The following is a 26450-nucleotide window of genomic DNA, read 5'->3' on the forward strand; positions in this document are numbered from 1 at the left end:
GAAAGAGAGAAGTAATACAGTATAGCTAATTTGTTAGAGTGTTTGTCTTAGAAGCTAATAGTATGAGAGGTGCAGGAAAGAAAATAGTAATGTACAAGATCAAAAATTGAACACTCCATATCACTATTCTTTCCCTTTATGCCATTTTTGGAATTGAGAATATCACTCTTCTTATATTTCAATGATTATATTTGTACTTGTCTATATAAACCTGTAGCAGAAAAATAAGATTGAATAATTTAAACAGCATTAAAAATATTTCAGTGCCATAGAAATTGATTCTCTGGTACCTTTTCTTGTCATAATCATTTTTATTCTTTAGTTATATATGGGTGTTGGGAATGATTTCTGTTGAAGAAATGAGCATAGCTTTTCTTTTTTGTTTTTGTATTTTTGTTTGTTTGTTTTGGGTGGTGCTGAAGATTGAACCCTTGGCCATGTGCGTGCTAGCTAGGCAAGTGCTGTGCCACTGAGGCACATGCCCAGCCCTATTTCTATCTTTCTTTCTTAACTTCATTCAGGCCAGGTTTCCCAGACTGACCTTGAACTTGGAATCTTCCTGCCTCAGCTGGAATTACAGGGGTGTGCTACTAAGCCTGGCAACTGTGAATTTCTTAATGTATGCATCATTAAACTCATGTGGAAACATCTCAAGCAAATTAGTTATTGTTTATCAGGTAGACACTAAGCATATTAAAAGGAATTACTACTGTAGAAAAACATTTGCACAGCATAGTAATAAAATTCAGCTTATTATTACCTATGCAATATTTCTGACCTGATGTTAGAACAATTTGGGTTTTTTGTCATTTTAATTCTAAAGTTACTACCTAGCACAAAACTTTTACATCCTTACTTCCTGAAACATAATGACACTTCAGGCACACCCCAGCCTTGTTGGCTTGGGACCTAGCTACTCCTAAGCACCTGAGTCACATTCCTCCCTCATCTCCTTTCCAGCGTTCCAATCCACATGCTGCCTATCCCAACCCTGGACCAAGCACATCACAGCCCCAGAGCAGCATGGGATACTCAGCTACCTCCCAGCAGCCTCCACAGTACTCACATCAGACACATCGGTACTGAGCTGCGTTGGAATCTTGTCAATGCACTGTTGCTAATGCTGCAGGACTGACTGTGCAGCTCTCCGCGGGAACCTGGTATGGGCCATGAGAATGTACTGTACAACCACATCTTCAAAATGTCCAGTAGCCAAGTTCCACCACTTTTCACAGATTGGGGTAGTGGCTTCCAAGTTGTACCTATTTTGGAGTTAGACTTGAAAAGAAAGTGCTAGCACAGTTTGTGTTGTGGATTTGCTACTTCCATAGTTTACTTGACATGGTTCAGACTGACCAATGCATTTTTTTCAGTGACAGTCTGTAGCAGTTGAAGCTGTGAAATGTGCTAGGGGCAAGCATTTGTTGTTGTATGTGGTGACTTATTTCAGTGTAACAACATTATCTGACCAATAGTACACACAGACACAAAGTTTAACTGGTACTTGAAACATACAGTATGTTAACTCAACAAAATAACCAAGACTCAAAATGAGATTATTTTGGTACACCTTTCTTTTTAGTGTCTTATCAGTGGGTTGATTGGTTTTCTACATTAATCAGTGTTTTTTGACCAAGAACATTGCTTGGGTTTTTTTGAAAGTACAAAAAGCCACATAGTTTTTCCAGAAAGGTTACAAAACTCCCAAAGATTAATTTCCAACTTCTAAGTTTGTTTTTATTTTCAATCTATGACTTGACTGGTATTAAAGCTGCTATTTGATAGTAATTAAATATGTTGTCATTGATATAAACCTGTTTGGTTCAGCAAACAAACTAAAATGATTGTCATAGACAGTGTTTTATTTTTCCTGTTGGTGTTGCTGATTTGTGAGCATGCTTTAAGATGAAAAAAGCATGAACGATAACTTCCTTAAAAAGGTGCGGCATCCAATTCAGATATTTTGTCCTGATTTTAAAGCTGGTTGGTGTAGTGCTATTAAAAAATTTTTGTTCAATTAATTTTTCTTTTTTAACTTGTTCGCACGTTGTTTAGGGTGCCCTTACTTCAGCAAAGGAGAAGGAGTAGGAGAGCCTTAGAATTTTTGAGGGAAAAAAAAAACCTATAACATACAATGTACTGTATCAAACTATTTTACATGAATGACACAAGTATTCTGAATAAAAAAAAATTGAACATTGTTAAAAACAAGGTGTTATGTAATAAATTTATTTTTCATAAATCAAAATATGGAGTGACCTGTACTTTTTTATACACACAAAGGGCTTTTTTTTGGTTTTAATTTTAAAATGTGCCTTAACCAATGGCCTCTGAATAAATCTCTTAAGTTGTTTTTGATTGATATCTATATGTTCTGCCTCCATAATAAACTAATGTCTTAAGTCTTAGATATGGATTCTTCTGTTACGCTTAGTATTTGAATGTAAGTTGTTAAATACAGACACCTCCCTAATTGGAAGGTATCTTTGGAGTAATACCTAAATCATTCTGTGTTATGTTGTGAAGGACTTGACTATTAATCCCAAATAATTCTTTTTCCCCTCCTTGAAGACAAAATATAGAAGATTAAAAATAATAACAATTGTTATAATGGTTTTTTAATCAAAATTCAAACTCATTCATATAAAAACATTCTAAAACATTTAAGAACTAAAGAATCATAGTACTGATAGACTCTACCATAATAGTAACATTTTTTGTTTTGTTGTTTCAGTACTAAGGATTGAAAGCAGGACCTTGCACATGTTAGGCAAATGCTGTACCACTGAGCTACACCCCCAGTCCCATGGTAATTTTAGGGAGCTGAATTCTTGTTTCCATTTGATGTCTTTCTGCCCCAATTTACGTAGACACTGCATGAATCTGATTGTGAAGCTTGCCTGCTTAGAACCCTCAGAAGCTCCCTGTGACTACAAAATCAAGTCAAAGCCCTCCACAGTTTGGCTGTCAGTCTTACCCATTACCATGCGTTCTTAAGTCCCTTTCACTCTTAATTGTTTTCTGATGTTCCTTCCTGCCCAATTGCAATGGTTTTTATGCTCAGTGGATTTGAGAATTATCTGTGTCACTCCTAGGTTCTAGTCTCATAGGTTGCTTCAGTAGGGTTAGGTGGAAACATGGATTCCTCATTCTTGAAAAAGCTTCCCTAGTTGGTTCTATATAGCAGTCTGAGAAATGTGGTGTGGTGGCTCATGCCTATAATCCCAGTGACCTGGGAGGCTGAGACAATAAGATTACAGGTTTTAGGCCAGCCTCTAAATAGCTCTTAATTTTGTAGTCACAGGGAGCTCCTAAGGGTTGTAAGCAAATAAATAGCTCTAAAGCCACTCACCTCCAAACTGGTCAAAAGATTGAGCCAAACAGTAGCATTTAAGAGGCTTGGAAAGAGGGCTGCTCTCTTAGCAGCCCATCTCCTCTTCCTACTTGAATTTCCAAAAGCAAAACTATGTAACAAATTTCACTCCAGATATTAAGAGTGCCTAAGGGCTTAGGTTTCTGGTGTCTTTCTCTATCCACGTTCACTCCCTGATTGATCCTATCTAGTCTTGTGGCAATAAATAGGATTTTGACCACTAAATTCACACATCCAGCCTGCTTTCTCCCTGAGCTCCAGGTTTCTATATTTAATTGCATCTATGTCAGTGACATCCACTTGAACACATCTGCCAGCATTCTCTATCCCACTCCACAGTTTTTTTGTACATAGCACTTATCACATGACTAGTGACATTTTTTGCTAATTTTGTTTCTTCTCAGAGAATGGAAGCTCCCTGGGAGCAGAGTTCTGTTCCAACTCAGACCTTGCTTCTATACCCATATTTGTTTTGTAGGTGATGTCATCCAGGCTTATAACTTTGACAAACTGGCCAGACTTGCCTGTTGTGTCTGACTTAATACTTCTCCTTATGTAGACTGATTGTATTTTTACCCAGATTTGGCAACTGCAGGCTCCAGCCTTTAGCCCCCTACTCCTCCAGACTTAATCATATGTATGACTGGATGCCTACCCTTCTAGCAGTTTAGGCCAGGCAGTAGCCATGGTGTCATCCTCTTTCACACATCCTGTATCCATTCCAGATACAAATCTTGCTGGCTTTCCTTTTAAAATACAAAGTCTGGGTGGGGATGTAGTGTAGTGGTGGAGTTGTGGCGAGCACTTGCCCAGTGCACAAGGCCCTGGGTTCAGTCTCCAGTGCCACAAAAAAGAAAAAGAAAAGCTGGGGAATGGGACAGAGAATGCTGGCAGGTCTGAGATGGCCTCTTTTGGGATGGTTTGGATTTACAGTGGCATGAAAGCCATAGCATTCAGTGGAGACTGTACTTTGGAATTTCAAATTTGGATCTTTTCGTGGGCTTGTGATATACAGTATTGTCCTCTCTGGAAACAGTGGGCAACACAGCAGGAATAGTCTAGAAAAGAGCTCACAATGGCTTGGGGCAGGATGGTGTGGTGGTAAAGAAAGATTGATGTGGGTTACAGATGCTTCTCAACATATAAGGGATTACATCCTGATAAACCCATCATAAATTGAAAATGTCCTAAATGAAAAATGCTTTGAATCCACCTAATCTACTGAACATACTAGCTTAGCAGCCTAGCACACTGAAGAATAATCATAGTTTCCTCTTGTGATCATGAAGCTGAGCCTCTCCTATAACCTCCCGCCTACTTCCACCCTTGCCAATCCCTAGTCTTCTCAAAACTGCAGCCTGCATGGGCTTTTTAACACCGAAATCAAGTCACTCCTCCACTTTCATCCCTTTAATGCATCTGTCTCACTAAAAGCCAGGTCTTTACTGTGCCCATTGAGTCCCTGCACATCGGCCCCCACTTTTTGTATGTTTACCATCCTCTATTACTCTCCTCTCCATGTGCTTTACTTCAGTTCCCCAATCCTTGCTGTTCCTTAGGCCTGCCAAACATGTCTTATCTCAGGCTTTTACACCTACTGTTCCCTCTGTGGCTTCCTCAAATGTTCTCCCCAGCAAGGTTCTTGGCTTACTCTCACTTCTCTCTGTTCTGCTCAAATCTTACCTTCTCAGAGACTTCTTTTCCACTTCATATCAAATGGCTGCCTATGCCTGCCTTCACACATCAGCACTCTTTCTTCCCTTTGCCTGCATTGCTTTCCCAGGCAGCATTAGCATCAATAAGAAGAATACCCATTGGCCATTTTTCCTCCCCCACCAGAAAAGAACGGCATATTTATTTACTACAACAGTCCTGGCAACTAGAAGAGGGCCTTAACAGAAGTATATATAGTGAGTGAATGAATGAATGGACTTTTTGGATATCAGATAATATCTCACACTGAATGTATCCAAACAAGAACTTTATTTCTCCTGGAAAATGTTGTATTTTATTTCACATCTAGGTACTCACAAAACACTTGATTATAGAATATTTTTGAAAAGATGGAAATTAGTTATATGCACATTTTCCAAAATACTTGAAATCTAGTAAAAAGCCCCTGCCTTATCCTGACTTCATTCACATTTATCAGTGCTACAATTTGTTTTTCTATCTACATATTTCATACTTCCTTTTTTTGCCTTTCACCTTTAAAAACCCTCATAGAATCCGTATTTTGTTCATCCCTAAAATGAAAAAAAATAACTCTTGAGAATTGTGATGCTAGCCATAATCCATTTTTTTATTGTCACCATCAAAGTTTTTTTATTGGTACATTATAATTATACACTATAGTGGGATTCATTATGCCATATTCATACATACATATAACATAATTCAATCTCATTCCTCAGCACCTTCCCTCTTCCTCCCCTTAAGCCAGTTTTATTGCTTAAAAAACAAATTCCTGCAGGGCGCGTTGATGGCATGCCTGTAGTCCTAGCAGCTCAGGAGGCTGAGGCAGAAGAATCTTAATTTCAAAGCCTGCCTCAGCAAAAGAGAAGTGCTCAGTAAGAACCTGTAACTCAGTAAGAACCTGTCTGTAAATAAAATATAAAATAGGGCTGGGGATGTGTAGCTCAGTGGTCAAGTGCCTCTGAATTCAATCCCTGGTACCTTGACCCACCCCCCGCCCCGCGACCCCCACCCCGCAAATTCCTGATTCTCATTAGTCTTGGAAACACAAAAGTTCTTCTTCATTTAGTAACTTAAGTAATGAACATTTAAATATTATTTGGCCTTTGCAACAGAAAAATGAGATAGCTGAAGTCTACTTTGTTTACCAGACCTAGATACTGCTTCTTAAAAATTACAGCCCTCTTTTTTTCAACTTGTTGAAAAGAATTAAAGCCTTGCAACATAATGGAATATGTGTTGGGTGGAGAGGGAGAGGGAAAACATAAAACAATTACAGTTAGCATTGCACCCCCCCACCCCCAAAAAAAGCTGTTGTAAAATTTGGGACAGTTAAAACATAAGGCATGATAATACCCTGGCAATATAAAAAGATAGGTGAACACTGCTAAGGTTGGCCTCATAACCTCTAGTAGAAAAAAGATTTCAGTAATAAAAATCTAAGGCTGAACACAATAAGAACCACTTCATCCCTCATGGAGTGATTTCTGTTATAGTTTGGATACTAGGTGTCCCCTCAAAGCTCCTATGTTAATGCAGGAATATTCAGAGGTGAAATGATGGAATTAGGAGGTTGTAATATGACTGTAGGCAGATGGGGCATGACTGGAGGAGAGGGGGTCACTAGAGGCACATCCTAGAAGGGTTCATCTTCCCTGCAGCCACTTCCCCTTTCTCTCTCCACTTATTGCCTGGTCACCCTGAGCAGAGGAGTGCTCCTCCACCATATCCTTTTTCCAGGATGTTCTGCCTTACCTTGGGCCCAGAGCAGTGTGCGAGCCAAAATAAACTCCCTCCTCTAAGTTGTTCTTGTTAGGTGTTTTGGTCACAGCAAGGAAAAGCAGACTAGTATGATTTCCAAAAGATTTGGTATGCTCATCCTGAATTACTTTAAGAATCATATATATGAATTAATTTAGGCCATCATCAGTACAAAAATGGTCAACCTAATGGTAGTAGTCTTGCCACAAGAATTCAAATGGTACCTAGAAATCAAATAAAGGTGAGACAACTTTTATCAAAAGTTGAGGTGTCAGAGAGCAAACACTATGATAGATGTAGGAGGTTTTAGGAAGTTTCCTCTTCTTAGGATTTAAGTTTTTCATTCATTCTTTGTTTCATTCCTTCTGTTGCATGCCAGCAATATGCTAAGCAGTGCTTTGTGCATTGTAACTGCACAAAGCCTCCTGTACATTGTATCTGACGGATCAATAGTTAAGTTATATAGGTTACAAATAACAGTATCACATTATAAAAATCTATGAACAAAATGAAGTAAAGGAGAATGTTTTTGAGGACCAGTTTTAAGGTCGATCATCAGAAGATTCCAAAAAAGTGATATTTGATTTGAGACTTGAGAATGCAAAAATACTTGAAACCTGTGAAATGTGAGCAGAAGAGCTTTGCACACAGGAGGATCGCCAGTGTGAAGATCCTGTTGCGGAAATGGGCTTGGCACATTGGCAGAAATGAATGGAGTCTATTGCGCCAGAATAGGATGGACAGAGAAGTTAGAGAAGTAGGCATTCCCTTGTGAATAACCTGGGCCTCTCAAGTAAAAGGCATAGTTAAGAGCAGTGTCAGCAGGTAGGAAGGTGGCCACAACATCAGTGACACAGAACATATGAATTCACTGAGTGCAGATGGCCAGAACCTGTACATCCTTATCGGCCATGAAACCATGTCACCAACTTACCCCAGTCCTGCAAGCAAAAGAAATTTTAATATCCCCTCCCTGGCTCCTATCATCTCTCAACACCATCTAGATCCCTCTGGTTTCAGTTTCTTTGTATTCCCACCATGCTATAGTCTCTGCCACACAAGAGCTAGTGATTTCTTTTTTTAAGAATAATGAGGCAGTGCATGGTGGTACATGCCTATAGTCCCAGCTACTCAAGAGACTGAAGCAGGATTGCAAATTTGAGGCTAGTCTGGGCAGTTTAGCAAGACCCTGTCTCAAAATTCAAAAATTACAAAAGGACCATCGGTGTAGCTCAGTGGTAAAGCACCCCTGGGTTCAATCCTCAGCACCAAAAAGAAAAATAAGAATGGTCACAAGTGCTCTTAATCCTTCAGTGGCCTTTTGTCACACATTGACTAGTAAGAATTTCTTAATACTGTCTAAAATAGCCCAGTTTGTTAGCTTGCTCTCTCCTTTCCTGACACTGTGCCACTGATGGCTATACCTTGATTACCTTACCCTCCTTGTTCCCCTTCGAAAATGTCAAGCACATCCTGTCTCTGCATTTTTGTTTGCTGTGCCTTCTGGAGTTTGTTTGCCGTGGATTTTATCTGCTGTCTTTCAGTTTATTTAGGTCTGCATACATGCCACTTCCTCAGAGAGGCCATTGCTATCCACCCTTCCCGTCAGTCACAATGTATCTACTTTTCCTACTTTCTCTTCAGAGCAATGATCTATGGTCTACCTAACATAGTGTTGGCATATAATAGGCATGTAGCAACTTTATACACTTGAATTTTAAAAAGAACTGGACTGAAATAATCAACATTTATTTGTTCTAGCTGTGCTGTTATAGTCATTTCTGAAATTATTCTACCCACATTGTTAAATGTTAACTATCAGTTTGCACTAAATTGAACAAAGTAAAAGACATTCAGAATGGGAAGGAAGAAATGAAATTGTTTCCATTAACATTCAACATGATTGTGTATATGGGAAATTCCAAAGAATTTACAAAAAAATCATGAACCAGTAGTGAGTTTAGCAAGGTTGCAGGATACAAAGTAGATATATAAATGATCAAGTTTTCTGTGAACTAGCTGTGAATAATTAGGAATTGAAAGAAATTTAAAGTATGTACGATAGCCCCCCAAAATATGAAATACTTGGCTACAAATCTTACAAAATGTGTTCAAAGTATGTTTATTGGAAACTACAAAAACATTGAGGAAAGAAAGCATATCTAAATGAATGAGGAATTATACTGTTTTCATGAATTGGAAGATAATTTTTTTTAAATTTTTATTTTATTATTATTATTTTTAGTTGTAGTTGGACACAATGCTTTTATTTTATTTATTTATTTTTATGTGGTACTGAGGATCAAACCCAGCACCTCACATATGTTAGGTGAGTGTGCTACTGCTGAGCCCCAGCCCCAGCCCTGGAAGACAATGTTTTTTAAAATGTTAATGCTTCACAAATGTCTACATTCAAATTTCTGGGGAGTTATCTGATAGGAATTAATAATTATCTTTTAAGTATGTATGGAAAAACAAAACAATTAAAATGAAGAATTATAGGATATATTAGCTGATTTTAGACTTTTACTCTAAATTTACAATAATCAAGGCAAGGTTGTATAGAAGAAAGAACTGGCAAACAAGTTAAGAGAGCAAAATTAAGAGTTAGAAAGAGACCAAAACATATAAGCAATTGATTTTCAACAAACGTACAAAAGCATTTAATCAGAGAATGATAGTCTTTTCAACAAATAGTACTGGAATATATTACTAGGAAAAAATGCATGTTCAGTAAGAACATTCATTTTGAAAAATGAATACATGTGGTTGTTACATGTATTCATTTTTCAAAATTCAAAACTTGTATATTTTAAATTGGTAATTTGCATTGTATGTAAAGTATACCTCCAAGTTCATTTGCTTAAATTTATGTGTAAAGCACTTATTTCAGAACTAGCATATAGACATTCATTAGATGTTAGCTATTATTAGGCAGTCTATACTCTGTGTTTGTGTGTATAACATTTATTTTTTTTCTTAAGAATTATAATATGACCTAATTCCTCTAGCAGGTAAGTTAAACTTTCTGGATCATTTTATGACCAAACTTGGTACATTTACATGAGTACAAGTAGAATGCGGGAGCCATGATAATCTCAGGGCTAAAATATTTAAAGCAATTTCTGAACACAATAGTCTTCACTTACCTTTCTTTTTAAATTCTACAAAGGTTCAGGGTGCCTGTTTCACAAAATGTTACTGAATAATTAATACTCTACACAATATTCATCTCACCTAGGGGCAGCTATGAATTTTCTCATAACCTGAAATGCATTTTGAGGGATCAATAGAATTAAATTCATTACCTAGTTACTTAATGAGCATTTGTATTTGCTTTATAGTCTGTTAGGACTTATGGCCAAACAACTGAAACCCACCATAATCACTATCCTCAAACACTCAAGGAAGTTAAATTTGAGGGGTCAGGATATACACATAGGTAATACAACAACAGAATCCATTGTGGATCAAACACTACAAGGAATGTTAAGAAGCATACTTTCTCTTGATAAAGAGAAATCAGCATGTTGAAAAGGTTTCTTAGGGAGCTGAGGATTGATGTAAAGAATCTGAAAGAACATAAAGTTTGGTGTCAGCAGTCCTAGGGCTTGGCCCTGCCAGTTACAGACTATAATCTTGCAACTTTTTCAAACACCTGTAAATTCTAAGAATCCTAATAACTATAATACTTTCACTGAGTCACAGAAATGCTACAAGGCACTATCTAATCACAATTTCATGATTATGCAACACCTTAAAGTAACCATGTAACCAGCACTGTGCTAAGTGTTGTACTCATAATATTATTTCTTACAAAAACTGAGTCTAAAAACTACCCCATTTACAATAGCCTAAAATAAAAACCAACAACAACAACAACAACAAACCCTTTGGAAGAGGTGAAAGGTCTCTACAATGGAAAGATCTCCCTTGTTCTTGGATAGGCAAAATTATCAAAAGGACTATACAGATTTAATGCAATTCCAATCAAAATCCCAAAGACATTCCTCATAAAAATAGAAAAAGCAATCATGAAATTCATCTGGAAAAATAAGAGACCCAGAATAGCTAAAGCAACTCTTAGCAATAAAAATGAAGCAGGTGGCATCTCTATACCAGACCTTAAACTATACTACAGAGCCATAATAATAAAACAACATGGTATTGGCACCAAAACAGACTGGTAGACCAATGGTACAGAATAGAAGACACAAAGACAAACCCACATTAATACAATTATATCATACTAGTCAAAGGCGCCAAAAACATAAACTGTAGATAAGATAGCCTTTACAACAAATGGTATAGGGAAAACTGGAAATCCATAGGCAGCAAAATGAAATTAAGTCCCTGTCTCTCTCCATGCACAAAAACTCAAAGTGGATCCAGGACCTAGGAATTAGACTAGAGACTCTACGCCTAATAGAAGAAAAACTAGGCCCAAATATCCATCATGTTTGATTAGGCTCCAGCTGCCTTTAACAAGATTCTTATAGCATAAGAAATAAAATCAAGAATCAATAAATGGGATGGATTCAAACTGAAAAGCTTCTTCTCAGCAAAAGAAGCAATCAGTGAAGTGAAGAGAGAGCCTATAATTTGGGAACAAATTTTTACCACACACACATCAGATAGAACACTAATCTCTATGATTTGTAAAGAACTCAAAAAACTTAACACCAAAAACCAAATAACCCAATCAATAAATGGGCTAAGGAACTAAACAGACACTTCCCACAAGATGATACACAATCAATCAACAAATATATGAAAAAATGTTCAACATCTCTAGCATTTCTTGCAAATCAAAACTACTCTTAAGATTTCATCTCACACTAATCAGAATGGCAGCTATTAAGTACAAACAACAGTAAGTGTTGGGGAGGACATGGGGGAAAAGGTACACTCATACATTGCTGATGGGACTGCAAATTGGTGCAACCAATCTGGAAAACAGTATGGAGATTCCGTGGAAAACTTAAATTAATGGAACCACCATTTGACCCAGCTATCCCACTCCTCGGTTTATACCCAAAGGACTTAAAAACAGCATACTACAGAGATGCAGCCACATCAATGTTTATAACAGCACAAGTCACAATAGCTAGCTAAATTGTGGAACCAACCTAGATGCCCTTCCATAGATGAATAGATAAAGAAACTGTGGTACATATACACAATGGAATATTATTCAGCATTAAAAGAGAATAAAATCATGGCATTTGCAGGTAAATGGATGGATGGTGTTGGAGAATATCATGCTAAGTGAAGTAAGCCAATCCCCAAAAACTAAAGGCTGGATATTTTCTCTAATATGTTGATGCTGATCCATAATGGGAGGGGGGTAGAGCATGGGAGGAATGGAGTAACTTTGGATAGGGCAAAAGGGTTGTAGAGGAAGGGAGGGGGCATGGGGATAGGAAAGATGGTGGAATGAGATGGCCATCATTACCCTAAGTACATGTATGAAGACAGGAATGGTGTGATTCTACTTTGTGTACAACCAAAGAAATGAAAAATTATGCTCTATATGTGTACTATGAATTGAAATGCATTCTGTTCTCAGGTATAACAAATTAGAATAAATAAATTTTAAAAACTGAGTTAAGTATTATTTTTCTCATTTTATAGATGAGGAAATTGATGTTCAGAGAGGTCATACCCTGCTTAATCAACAACATGTTACCTCATATTTGAATCTAGGTCTTTAGCTTCCAGGCCCAAAGAAAGTAATAAGCTTTGTTGATCATAGCTGTGAAAGTGGACATTTTGCCTAGAGCATAAAACATATACTGGGCAGCAATAGCCAGAGATCAAGTTGGTGAGCTTGGGGACCAGTGAGGGCTATCTTATTTTCAAATAAAGTAGTTTGTGTGTTTTCCTATTTATGTTGTAAAGAACAATATGAATTTATATTTTACTAGTTACTATTAATATCTGTTAGAAGCACATCTAATGGTTTTAATAGATTTGAAAACAGATACTAGTTTAATAGGTCCTAAAGTCAGATTGATTAATATGCAGTAACTGAATCAGTCAAGTTTCTTCATTGGTAGAAAATATGCTAAAATAGACAACTAGCAATTTCCCCTGGTTTGGGTTAATCATAGGTTTTCATTATTTGTCTTACTTCATTTTTCTGTTACTATAAGAGAATACCTGTGACTGGATAATTTATAAAGAAAACAGGCTTATTTTGGCTCACAGTTCTGGAGGCTGGGAAATCAAGATTGTGTGGCTGTTTCTACTCAGCTTCTGTTGATGGACTAGTGCAGCTTCAACTTATGGTAAAAAGCAGGACAAGAGGGTGCATACAACAGGAGCACATGTGCAGGGGAGTGAGGGGAACCAGGCTTGCTTTATAACAACCTGCTCTTATAATAACTGACTGACTCTCATGGGAAGTACACCAATCTCTTCATGAGGGAGGAGCCCCTGTGACCTAATTACCACTTAATGGTCCACTACTTCTCAAACTTTTCATGTTGGGGACTGGTCTTCAACACATGGGTTTTAGGAAATATAATATATCCAGACCACAGAACTATGCTGAGTTATACTGAGCTCCTCTTGTTCACCCCTCCAAATCCACTTGTCCCCTTCTTCTAACCACTGCTGTGGTAACTAGTTCTACCTGGACTTTGACTAGGCTGAGGCAAGGGCTTTGCGTTGGCCCATGTAAATCTATGTCCCTTTCTGCCATGAAACTCTGTTTCAGTATGGAATGTTTGTAGGAATCCATTCTGAACACAACTTGCTGGACTCATGATGGGCACAATCCAGACATGTTGGGCATGCTGGGGAGCTAATACCTTTACCAAGGAATTAAAGGAATATATGGGTAGATGCTTTTTCCTTTGTTCCCCACTCAAGATGTGTTTCATAATTCAGAAAGTCCTGGTGAACAGAGTTCCTCTGCCCATAGATCTAACTAATTAAATAATGCCTCAATCCATTGGTTTTGTTTCCCTTTTCAATTTCTTCCTTATCTCACATCACTGATCTATGAAATCACACTCACAAGCAAATCACCTGCACACAATTCTTTGTCTCAGTTTCTGCTTTAAGGAAGTGTAAATCTAGTCTAAAAGAGTTGTTATTTAAGTGGGTCCTTGAAATTAGTTGGCAATAAAGAACTCATTGATCATGGGGAAATGGGGTCATAGTTACTGGGATTTTCCCCATGTTAGTTTGGGATGAGAGAGGTAGAAGGTGAATTGCTGCATTACCCAGCATTTCTGGAGCACTTGAACAGTACAGAAAAATGACATTTCAAAAATTATAGAATTGACTGGCTTTCATTAACTTGCTTTAGAAGTCTTGAAAAAAATAAGGTGATGAGCCAATTATCAATCCGAAGTATGATGTGAAAGAGCATCAGAATGGTTGGTAGGTTGATACTTCATGTAAAATGAATAGCCCCAATTGCAGCTGTTGTGCCAGATGTGTTATCTTTACTAAAAAGATCACATAGGCTCTAATATTTTCTATGTGGCTTTTGATGCGCCAAACACATAATTCTCAATCCCATCAGTCATGAAGCTTAAAATATGTAATGTTTATTTAGGGAAAACAATGGTAGAGCTTCTATTACCCCAAGACTATATTAGTTCTTCTGCTCTTTGTTAGTCTTGCAGTGGAGTGATGTCAGGGAAGATGGCAGAAGGAACTTTCAGAAATCCATCTCTCCCCCTCGACAACAATCATACTGGCAGAAACAGCTTGAAGTAACTATTTTGGAATTCTGGAGTATTGGGTTTTTATTTGTGTGTTTGTTTTATTGTTGTTTTTTTGAACACTTGCAACCTCAAGAAAACAGCTTATCTGGTAAATTGTAGTTGATTTCAGCTTTCAGTGAGGTGTCAGGCATCTGGGGATTGGCAGCTATCATTTTTGGCACAACTTGCTGGACTCATGATGGGCAATAATGACCTTGTCCTTCAACTATTGAGATTTCTGTGTTCTGACTATTGATTGTTAAGTTGGATCACTGAGCAGTGGACAAGGAGTTTGGATGCCGTTGTATCAGTGCCCACCATCTGAATCAGTTTTTTTTTTTTTTTTTTTTTGGTGGAGGATGGCATTCAAAACTAAGTATAAATATGGGGGAATTTAGAAAGCCATCACACATTCCCGGGGAAAGACACAAGCTCAGAAACAACCTAAGACAGTAAGTTTTTACCTCCAGGTGATTTCCTGGCACAGAAACACCATGCAGTAAAAACAAAACAAAAAAGTAAACCCTGGGTAATGAGGTATTATGAGTTAGATATGAAATGTCCCATAAAAGCTCCTGTGTTAATGCAGGAATATCCAGAGGTTGAATTGTTAGATTATGAAGACCATAACCTGATCAGTCTATCCTAGTTCAAATGCATTCATTGGGTAGTAACTATAGGCAGATGTGGTGTGGCTGGAGGTGGGTGAGTCACTGAGGGTGTGCCCTGGAAGGTTCATCTTCCCCTTCTCCTTTTTTCTCTGCTTCCTTGCTGTCATGAACAGAGCAGAGCTCTCTGCCATGTCTTTTTGCCAGGATATTTTGCCTCACCTTGGGCCCAAAGAAGTGGATTTGTGCCACCAAGGACTGAACCTCTGAAACTATGAACCAAAATACATTTTCCCCCCTTTAAGATATTCTTATAAAGTATTTTGGTTCAGTGACAAAGCTGACTAACACAGTAGAATATATTTTCCAGAGCTTCCATATTATGAGATTCAAATGTCCAGTTTAAAACAACAAAATAACAAGAAATACAAAATTTAAAAAAAATTGAAAGGTTCAAAAGTAGATATGAGCATGCAAAAGAATCAGTGAACCTGAAGATAGGATCATTGAAAATTTCAAGTGTGAGAAACAGAAATTATTATTATTATTTTTTAAAGAATGAAGAGAAGTGACTAAGACCTGTGAAATGTGGATGGACATATGCATTATGGGAATTCCAGAATGAGAAAAGAGAATGAAAAGGGAGTAGAGATTATTTGAAGAAATAAAGGTTAAAACTTGACAAATTGGATGAAAGATTTGAATATAAAAATCCAAGAATCATCCACCTGATTGAATGAACTCTAAGTAGAGATACCTGTGCAAAGATAAGTAGTATCAAACTGTTGAAAGACAAAAGAATCTTGAAAGCAGAAAGAGAGAAGTGACTTGACCCATACAAAGGCTCCTCAATAAGACTATAAGCTGTTTTCTCATGGGAAACTTTAGAGGCCAGAGATAGTGGATTTAAATAAAGTGCTGAAAGAAAACAAATAAACAATTATCAAACAAGAATTCTGTATCTGGCAAAACTTTCATCCAAAAATGAGGGAAAAGTTAAGACATCCTCAGAACTGGGAGAGTTTATTACCACTAGACCTATCCTATAATAAATGCTAAAGGGAGTCTCAGTTTCAACATACAATAATGGTCAACAGTAACTCAGAACCATATATAGATCTCTGAAAGAAAAATTCATGGGTAAATATAAAAGCCAATATTATTTTAAGTTTGATCTGTAACTCTACTTTTTACCCTTATAAAATTGATTAACCCCTATTATTGAGCACAAAATATATAAAGATATAATGTATAATATCACTAAATGAGAAGGGCAGTGGTTCAGTAAGAGCATTTTTTTAATATTACCAAAGTTGTCTTGGTATAAATTTAATTAGGTTGTATTAACTTTAGGTTGTTAAATGTGATCCATATGATAACTACAAGGAAAATATCTATTGAAAGTACAGAAAAGGAAATAAGGGAGTCAGAACACTTTACTACATAAAATTAGTTAAACACAAAAGAAGGCAGTAATGCAGAAAATAAGGGCCCTAAAAATAGTCAGGCTTATAGAAAACTAATAGTAAATTGTCACAAGTCAGTCCCTCTTACCATTAAACACATTAAACCAGAAATGAGTAATCAGAAGAGAGTGGGGTAGCAATATAGTCAGCCCTCCATATTTGTGGGTTCTGCATTCACTAATTCAATCAAGTGTGGATTTATGTACTATGTAGTTAGGCCTACAATGATTGTGTCTCTATGGAATATGTATACTCTATTTTTCTTGTCATTCCCTAGGCTATATAGTATAACAACTATTTATATAATCTTTGCATTATAAGGTATTATAATTCTCCTTGAGTAGATTTAAAGTATATGGGAGAATGTGGATAGGTTATGTGTAGATGTCATGTTATTTCATATAAGGCACTTGAGAGGCTGGGGGTAAAGCCCTGTAGTAGAATACTTGCCTAGTATGTGCAAAGACCTGAGTTTGATGCCAAGAACCAACCAAAAAATGAAGAGAATTTGAGCTTGGATTTTGATATCTGCAGTGAAGTCCTAGAAAGTATCAGACAAAATAGTCTTTAAATTCAAAACATTACGAAAGAATAGTACATTGTATATTAATAAAACAATACAGAAAGAAGATATAACAATTATAAACATTTATATATCAAATAATAACCTCAAAATATCCTCTGTTTTCCTACTCAATCTTTCCTCCCCTTAAAGGGTAGTTCAACATAAAAAGACCAGTCAGTGTAATACATCAGATTAATTGAATCAAGGGGAAATTAACATGATCATCTCAATGAATGCAGAAAAGGAATTTGAAACACCCTTTCATGATTAAAACAATATTCTCATAAAACGAGGAATAATGAGAAAATTCCTCAACATGATAAAACGTATTTATGCAAAACCCACCCTAACTTCATACTCAAAGGTGAAAAACTAAAAGCTTTCTCTTTGTGATCAGAAACAATACAAGGATGCCTGCTTTTACCACTCCTCTTCAACATTATACCAGAAATTCTAGTCAGAGTTATTAAGAAAAAGAAATAAAAGATGTCTAAATTGGAAAGGAAGAGGCAAACCATTTATAATTGCTAATGTCATGATGATATTTGTAGAAAATCTCAAAAAATCTACAAAAAAATCTCTCAGAGGTAATAAACAAATTCAGCAAAGTTGCAGGATACAAAATAAACATGCAACAATCAGTTGTGTTTCCTTTCACCAGCAGTAAACCATAAAAAAGGAAATTAGGGAAACAATTCCAGTTACAGTAGCACCTAAAAGAATTAAATACTTAGGAATAAATCTAACCAAGAAGATGAGACTTGTACACAGAAAATTGTAGCACATTGCTACAATAAATGGAAAGAAATCCCAGCTTCATGAATAGAAGACAACATTGCTAAGATGTCAGTACTGTCCAAAGCAACCTACAGATTCAATGCAGTCCCTATCAAAATTCCAACAGCCTTTTTGCAGAGTTGGAAAAGTGGGTCTAAAAATTCATATAGAATTACAAGGGGCCCTGAATAGCAAAAGAAAAATATCCCCCAAAAGGAAGAATATAGTTGTCAGACTACACTCCCTGGCTCTGAAACTTCCTATTGAGCTACAGCAACTGAAGTAGAGTGGTGCTGACATACGGACACATAAACTCAGTGAAACAGAATACAATGTCCAGAAATGAACCCTCACAAATATAGCCACTGATTTTTAAGAAGTGAGTCAAGACTATTCAATGGAACAAGGACAGTTTTTGATAAATGGTACTGGGCAAACTGGCTGTCTCTAGGCAAAATAATGAAATTGGACTTTTAACTTACAACATATACAAATACCTGAACTTCAGAGCTAAAATTACAAAACTCTTTGAAGAAAACATTAACTAAACATTAAATTAAACATTAAATAAAAATTTTATGCCATTAAATTTGACAGTAATTTCATGGATATGACACCAAAGCACAGGCAACAAAAAAGAAATTAGATAAATTAGATTTTATCAAAATTAAGAACTTTTTTTGTATCAAAGAATACCAATAAAGCAAATTGACAACCGTAAAGGGGGATAAAATTTTTGAAAATTATATATCTTAATATCCATTTTTCTTTTGTTCAAAGAACTTCCTTTAATTTTTCTTATAGTGTAAATTTGTAGACAATGAATTATCTCAGCTTTTATTTGAAAAATTCTCAGTTTTGTCTTCAATTTTAAAAGGTATTATCATGGGTCAGTGGTTCTACTTTAAAGATATCTTTCATTATCTCTGCTTGCATAATTTCATTGAAAAGTTGTTCTTATATTCCTTTTGTGCCTAATGTAAATTTTTATTTTTTTGGATGCTTTCAAGATTTCCTGGTTCTCACTGTTTTTCAGTGATTATAGTTTTTTTTTTTTTGTATGTGGATACAATACCTTTATTTTATTTATTTATTTTTTATGTGGTGCTGAGGATGGAACCAGTGGCTCATACATGCTAGGCAAGTACTCTGCCACTGAACTACAACCCCAGACCCTGTGGTCTTATTTTTTTTTCAATAAATTTATACCTTTTGACCTTTTGGGGATTTTCTGGACCTGTTGGCTTAACCTTTTCACCATATTTAGAAAAACTTTGGCCATTACTTTACCAAATATTTTTCTGTCCCTTCCCCCTTGTAGGACTCTAGTTATGTGTGTTAGACACTTTTATATTGTCCTACAACTCATTTGTATTCTGTTTCTTTATTTTAAATATTTATTTTCTTCATATTTTACTTTGGATATCTTTATTGTTATGTCATTAAATTCCAAGAGGCTTTCTCTCATGCATAGATCAGTACTCATATCAGTGTTCAAAGACTTGAGGGGAACTTTTAAGTATCCAGAGTGTGTTGCTCCCCCCCATCCTCTCTCTTTCCCTCTCTCCTCTCTCTCCCTAACTTATTCATCCCCCATACTGGTCCTTAAATTCTAGCCACCTGATCTTTTTTTTTATGCTCAGCACACCAAGACCACTGGTCTTTATTTTGGTGTCCTTCTTACACTGCAGCCAACAAACTGCTTTCAAGCAGTAAACTCATGCAGAAGTAAAACTCACCTTATTTGTTTTTAGGGTCTACAATACCATGCTGCTTTTGGTCTAATGTCTGAAAAGCAGTTTTTAATATATATTTTGTCCAAATTTCTAATTGTTTATGACAAAAGGAAAAGTTGGTGCCATTATTCTCTCTTAACTGGAAGTGGTATTTGTACTTATAATAATTTGTTAGATGGGTGAAACCTTAAAGTGTCTTACACATCTTAAAAGATTTATTATCATTGAGTTATATCAGAGTTTGATCCTCATAAGACAGTATGAGAATTCAGTTTTCTGAAATTTATGGACACTACGTTCATAATTGTTAAAATATTTTTTTCATACACACATATTTTGGACATATGTTCAAACACAAGGCAATCTGACTATATAATATGATTCTCTGGTTTCCCAGTGAAATTCAAGATAAGATTCAAAAAAGAAACACACACACACATACACTCATATTTTAAGGAGTAGAGATAAAATACTAAAATATCTGCTTATAATTTCCCATTAAGTTATAAATATATAAAATAACATCAAATAAACAGATTATTTTAAAATATCACTTTGCCCACTCTCACCTATATGAAATGATTCTATTTAAACTCTTTTTAAATTTTATTTTTTTTCTTTCACAGCCTTTAAGATTTTATCTTTATTTTCTGTGTTAGTCATTCTCATAATGTGTCTTGGTGTGGGTCTTCTGTAATTTTGTACATTTGGGGTCCTGTAAACGTCTTGTATTTGATTTTCCATTCCATTCTTTAGGTTTGGAAAATTTTCTACCATTATATCATTGAAAAGATTGTGTCTTCCTTTGGTTTGTATCTCTGCTCCTTCATCTTTTCTGATAACTCTTAAATTTGGTCTTTTCATGTTATCCCATAATTCTTGAATTATTTCTTACCATCTTCTCTGCATGTTCAATTCTATTTTCAAGATTATATATTTTGTCTTCATTGTCTGAGGTTCTTTCTTCCAAGTGGTCTAGTTTGTTGGTGATGCTTTCTATTGAATTTATAATTTTGTTTATTGATTTCTTCATTTTGAGGATTTCTGCTTTTTATTTGTTCACAATCTCTACCTCTTTATTGAAGTAGTCTTTCACTTCCTGTATTTTTTCTTTGATTTCACTCCTTACACTGTCCTTTACTTCACATACCAATTTAACTGTATACAATCTGAACTCCTCCTTGGACATTTCTTTGACTGTTTTCAGTGGCTTCTGTTGTTGAAACATCTTGGTTTATTTGGGGTGCTCTATTCCCTTGTTTTTTCATGTTGGTATTGTGTTTTCCCATGTAAAAGTATGGATCTATGATAGGATAAATTCTACCCTGTAGACCTATAGTGTCCCTGAAGATTTATAGTGCTTCCCCTGTACTGGTGAGACCAATATCAACAGCACCCAATGTACAGAATATATAGTTTTAAACCTAATAGCTCCCACCTAGGCGTATACTGCTTTCTTGCATTAAACCAAAATGATGAGTTCAATAACTATCTATAGTACAAACAGAATAATTGTTAAAACGATTTACAATTTCAAATGGTGGATGAGAGAACAGAGGTAGTATAGTATGCAACATTCACGAGGGAGGAAGAGAGAGGCTAGAAGTAAAAATTCATAGGAAGAGTGGAAGAGGAGCCGATAGAGATTGGCTGGTGGTTGGAGAAACTTTGGAAAGAAAATCCAAGAAAATAGACAAGAAAGAGGAAGAATACGGACAAAGAGAAAAAATTAACGACATAAGAATACAACAAAAATGCAAAATACCATTCATATATCATTGTCCTCCACACACTGATGCATAAAAAACATCCTGTTCCAAATATGGTAGAGATATTGGTGAATCAAAAAATAAAATAAATCTTGCTGGAAAGTAGAACTGTCTCTGTCAGTGTTTCTCAGCCTCATCTCTGACATCTCTTGGGATCACTAAACTCAGATCAGCCCTTGTAAACCCAGTCTCTATCCCACTGATCTGGGCTTCAGATACCTCAGTCTCGGCCATGCTGCAGTCCCAAGATCTCAATGTGCTCCTACTTGCAGAGAGAGCACTAGGGATACTCTCATGCAAAGGAGCATCTCCGAGATATAGCAGCAAGTCAAAGGCTACCAGCATACTCAGCAAGAAGACCCTAGGCTCCTCCAAACCCACAGGCACCCCCACACTGGACCTGCAAGTCCCAGCTGGAGTCCCCAGACAGAGGCTCTTGTGGTGGCAAACCTGCTGGCACCCAGGCCCCAGGCCCTGGCTGGTATCCCAAAATGGGTGCAACCATGTGCAACCAAACCTGGAGTCTCCCCGTGGTAGCAGTAGTAGTGGCGGTGTTTGTTGGCAGCAGGCAGTGGGTTGGCAGTAGCCGTGGCTACAATGGCAGCTGCAACTGCAGCTGTGGGGGCAGCAGGTGATCTTCAGGGGTTAGCAGCAGTGTTGGTTTCATTTGCATTCGGGGCAGTGGTTTCTTCCGTGGCAGCAGCACTCAGAAAGAAGACCTCCAGGCAATCTCAGGCTGGCAGCAGCAGAATCAGAGGCAGCAGCAATGGCAGTAGTGGTGCAGGCCTCTATTTAAATTCTTACAAACATCTTTGACATGAATGATTTTGTGATTTTACTTTCTTTTTAATTATCTAAAATAATCATTTTTGTGCCATCAAAGGTATTTGATATATGGTATTTGACTTTTTATGTATGTTGCATCACTGGAAATTTTACCCAGGGATTAAGTATTTATTCACATTGTAGAAAACAGTTGTCATTTCTTTTGTTTTCCATCTGGCAATCACCATATGAAAAACACTTATTGTATGCTTTTTAAGTGATTTTTTATAAGGCTTATTTAAAATATATCCAGCAACTATTATTGGGTGCATCAAACCCCCCAAATAATTACTATCTAATAAACCTGTTCAATTTCTTTGTCTTTTTTTAAATACCCATTCCATCAGGTGACCTCTGTAAGCATCCAAAACTAATATTTCAAGGTCATTTTAGACTAGGATTATAGGATAAAATACAAGTTGTTCAGTTAAATTTTCAATAAATGACAAAATTATTTTTAGTATAATAATGTTCCAAATGTTGCATGGGACATATCTATTCATAAAAAAATGTTGTTTATTTGAAATTTAAAGTTAAGTGGACATTTTTATTTCTGGTTTAATCTGATAACCTCATTTTAGACCATTGTGTCTTCCTCAACTAAACTATATAAGATGTTGCTTATGAACAACATTTTGAGTGACAATATTTAGAGAAAAACTTACTTTATATTGAAGCAGTAACTTCCACCATCATTTTCTTCTTAAGCATGTAATGCCATATGCACACTTGAATGTATTTCCAAGTATTTTTCCCTGGTGGGAGGTAGAAATTAATTCAGAACAAAATACAATCAGCCCTCCCTATCTGTGGGTTTCATAGCCACAGATTGAATCCACTTAATTTGTTTTTTTAAGTTGCTTCTGTGCTGAGCATGTACAGACATTTCTGCTCATCATTATTCCCTAAACAATATAGTATAACAACTATTTACATAGCATTACATTATTATAAGTCACCTAGAGATGACAGTTTATAGAAGGATGTATGTGTGTTCTATGAAAATACTACGCCATTTTTATATAAGGGACTGGAGCATTTGCAGATTTTGGTATGGTTAGTAGGTGCTGAAACCAGTACCCCCGCCCTCACACTTCGGAGCAACTGTATAAAACCAGGCCAACAATTCTAAGAATATGCCACAAGAACACACATTATACATTAAAACATTGTGCTATTCATTAACACGGGTTTGGGCTAAATGAGAATGCTCATTTTTTTTCATGTTTTCACATGTGGCATACATGCATTTTTCAAAGGCAGTGTCATTCTTTTCATAATGATGTGACCACATAGATTGCAGGTATTTCCTAAGCCACACATACCAGGAAGGCCATTTACAAGGCATATTATAAAGAAATGTTCTTTTTCTCTTTAATCCTAATTCGTTCTTTAAAAAAAAAAGTCTCACAGATTTGATTTCTTCATAAAACTAAACATGTTTTCTCCATTTATTCTTAGGCACCATAACTTGCATGCTTTCATTTTCCCCTTCTGTATTATTTGGAAAAAGTAATTCAATTTACCCAGTAGTTCAGAATCCTAGTGGGGTGTCAGATCTTTAATAACTTAACTTGTTCTGTCATTTTATTAAATTAAGAGGAAAAAATAACCATTTGCCACTTCAGATCCCATTTCAGAATCTAGGAAAAAGTGCTCAGTTCCTTTGTGGCTCCTGAGTACCTTCAGTTAATATCAAATTGTACCCAGCTTGAATCATTTCCCATGATTCACAAAATCATTTTTGTTCTGTTCCCAGGGCTACAAATTGGAAATAAAGTGATAAAACTTGGAAGCAATTCAATAAAACATCCCTAGGAAGCATGAAAGTCTTAGATTATGCAGTTGGTAAGTTTAAGATCTTGCCCAGATGTGTTGAAATTATCCTTTGCACAGTAAAAATATCCACTGCCTTCTTTAAGTCAGTGGTTTTTTTTTCCTCTTCTTTTGTTTTTTGACAGCAAAACAGCTGCTCTTGTTGGCAAATGACACCACTGGTTCTGAGGGAAATTGGAGCTCACTGCCTTTGAAACTGCTGCAATGGGGAGGTCCAGTAACTTCTTCATACCCTGGCTTAAAAGGAATTTCTCCCAACACATTCCTATCCCTAAAGAACATCCCTGCTTTCCTTTCCAAGGCAGTCCTTTCTCTATGAGCCAGAAAGTCCCTGCCAGGGCTGGTGGCCCAGCATTGACATTAATCAGAGCTTCATTGGCCCTGCTACTCAGTTCCTCCCCCACATTAGATATTCATTTTTCTAGGCAAGAAAATGTCCTGTGCGCTAAGCAGAAGACCATTAAAGAAAACTTTTAAAAGATGAATTTAACAGATTGTATTTCCTCGGGGCTTGTTTGTTTTCTTTTCCCATTTTTAAGGGCAAGTATATCTAGAGCCACCATGTTTATAATAGTCTTTTTCAACCAGTAACTGCCAAACCAACTTGAAAAAATGCCTGACAGTTTTTCCTTTGTAACTTGATTTCTTTCATGGTATTTTATACTAAATGATGATTTATTCAGATGGAAATGGGCTCTTAGCCCCCGACAGGAGGGAAATGTTCTGAGGAGGGATCCTAGAACTGTGTTCTGACCTGAGTTGGTCTATTGGGGCACAGTTGGGGCAAATCAGTTCTCTTCTGTTGGTGTCTCAGATTTTCCCTTCTGTGGCAGGAAGGGTGGTAGGTTCTGATACAAATAGGGGTCTGCGAGGTAAAATCTGCAGCTAAAACAGGTGTCTTTACAGAGTTCCAATATCTATCTTTGTGGGTTAGTTGAGCCTTTTAAAGGGTCTCGGTGGGATCCACAATTCCCCGTTTCTCCTGCTGTTATCTACTCACTACTCTGTGACCTTCTTACCTTATATATGCCCCAATGGCACCAGGCACAGTGGCTGGCAGAAAATGGTACAATCAAATTTGTTAAATGGATTGATTTAGAAAGATGATGCTTAAAGCTACGGATTCTCATTGGCTGCCTCCCAAAGTGAGCAGAACATAAGAGGAAGAATGACAGGCAATAAGGAAAGGACTATCTTAACTTTGTGATTTTTTTAAAATAGATTTCCATTGCTTTTTCTCTTCCCAGAGGAAGTTCCTTAGCCATTTCAATTTTTGACATCTACTCAAAGCATTGAAAATTTCTAAGCACAGTGAACTATTTACCCTTACTTCATCCAGAATTAAATAACAAGGAAAATAATTTCCCCCACACCTGTCTTCTTATTCAGCTGTACACCACACAGGTTCTCAAAGAAGTTGACCACTTTTTTTCCCATTATACTAAGATACTTAGGGTATTTTAATTGAAATTAAACATCAGACCAAATCTGTGCTTTGAATAAAGGAGTCTAAGACCCCCAAGTGATGCTGGAGGCCAGTGTTGCCTTCTTCCCCATTTCTCCTGCTTATCTCTGTTGTCTACCAGATGCCAATCCCACGTCTAGTCTTACAGGATATGAAGGGTGGGATACTACTACATGGTGTCCTAACAGCTTAATTCCTTGTCTGTATTCCCAATAACTCTCATCTCCTTCACCTAGCACGGTGTCCAACACTGTGCACACTTCTGTAAGTTACATGAAGACCAAGAATGAACCCTTGCATTTATCAAGTGACTACTGTATGCCAGCCACCATCTCACACTCTCATTTAACACTGACAACAATCCTAGGATTCAGGCTATTACAATTATTTTCATTTTCCAGATGAGGAACCTGGTGCTTAAGAGTTTCACATGATGACAAAGATGCACATCTCTCAGGCAGAGCCAAGATTCAGATTAAGCCCACCTGCCTCGGAGAGTGCACCTTCACATCCACAGGCAAATTAGCAAAATTGTGTTTTCCATCAAGTCAATAAAGGAATGAGGGAGGAGGAACTGAGAGTGGCAGTTTTGGGATAAAACTGATTTTGAGGGTGGAGGTGCAGAGAGACCACAGGAAACTAGGGGCTTTGGCATGGATCCACACTCTAGAAGCCTGTCCCACTTCTGGATTTTCAAGCTATACAAGCAAGTAAAAGTCCTTACACTTTGAGCCATTTTGATTGACTTTTGGTTATTTGCAACAGAAAGCACTGGGCAAGCTGGGCTTGGGATCCTTCACCCATCACTTCCTCCTCTGCTTACTAATTATTTGCAGCTGTGTTTCTTTTCTCT

The 26450-nt window shown here is 36.7% G+C and overlaps 1 protein-coding gene across 9 annotated transcripts in view; it reads left to right on the forward strand.

Annotated features, from left to right (window-relative positions):
* The window catches only part of Cdk8 (cyclin dependent kinase 8), a 171870-nt gene that overhangs the window by 123599 nt on the left and 21821 nt on the right, over nt 1-26450 (forward strand). For 3 of the 9 annotated variants that reach the window (XR_009227177.1, XR_009227181.1, XR_009227178.1), the window contains exon 13: nt 24056-24144. Coding sequence is in view for 4 of the 9 variants with exons in the window: in XM_046448141.2 (XP_046304097.1) it covers nt 961-1086 (126 nt within the window). In the remaining 5 variants the exon portion in view is untranslated. Of the gene's footprint in view, nt 1-960; nt 2584-24055; nt 24145-24257; nt 24345-26450 lie in introns of those variants that run through there. The other 6 variants (XR_009227182.1, XR_009227183.1, XM_046448133.2 and 3 more) reach the window with 4 other exon arrangements.

The sequence above is a fragment of the Marmota monax genome, unplaced genomic scaffold (genome assembly GCF_021218885.2).
Source record: "Marmota monax isolate L192 unplaced genomic scaffold, Marmota_monax_Labrador192_F-V1.1 WCK01_AAM20220418_F8-fsc00043, whole genome shotgun sequence".
Taxonomy (NCBI): Eukaryota; Metazoa; Chordata; class Mammalia; order Rodentia; family Sciuridae; genus Marmota; species Marmota monax.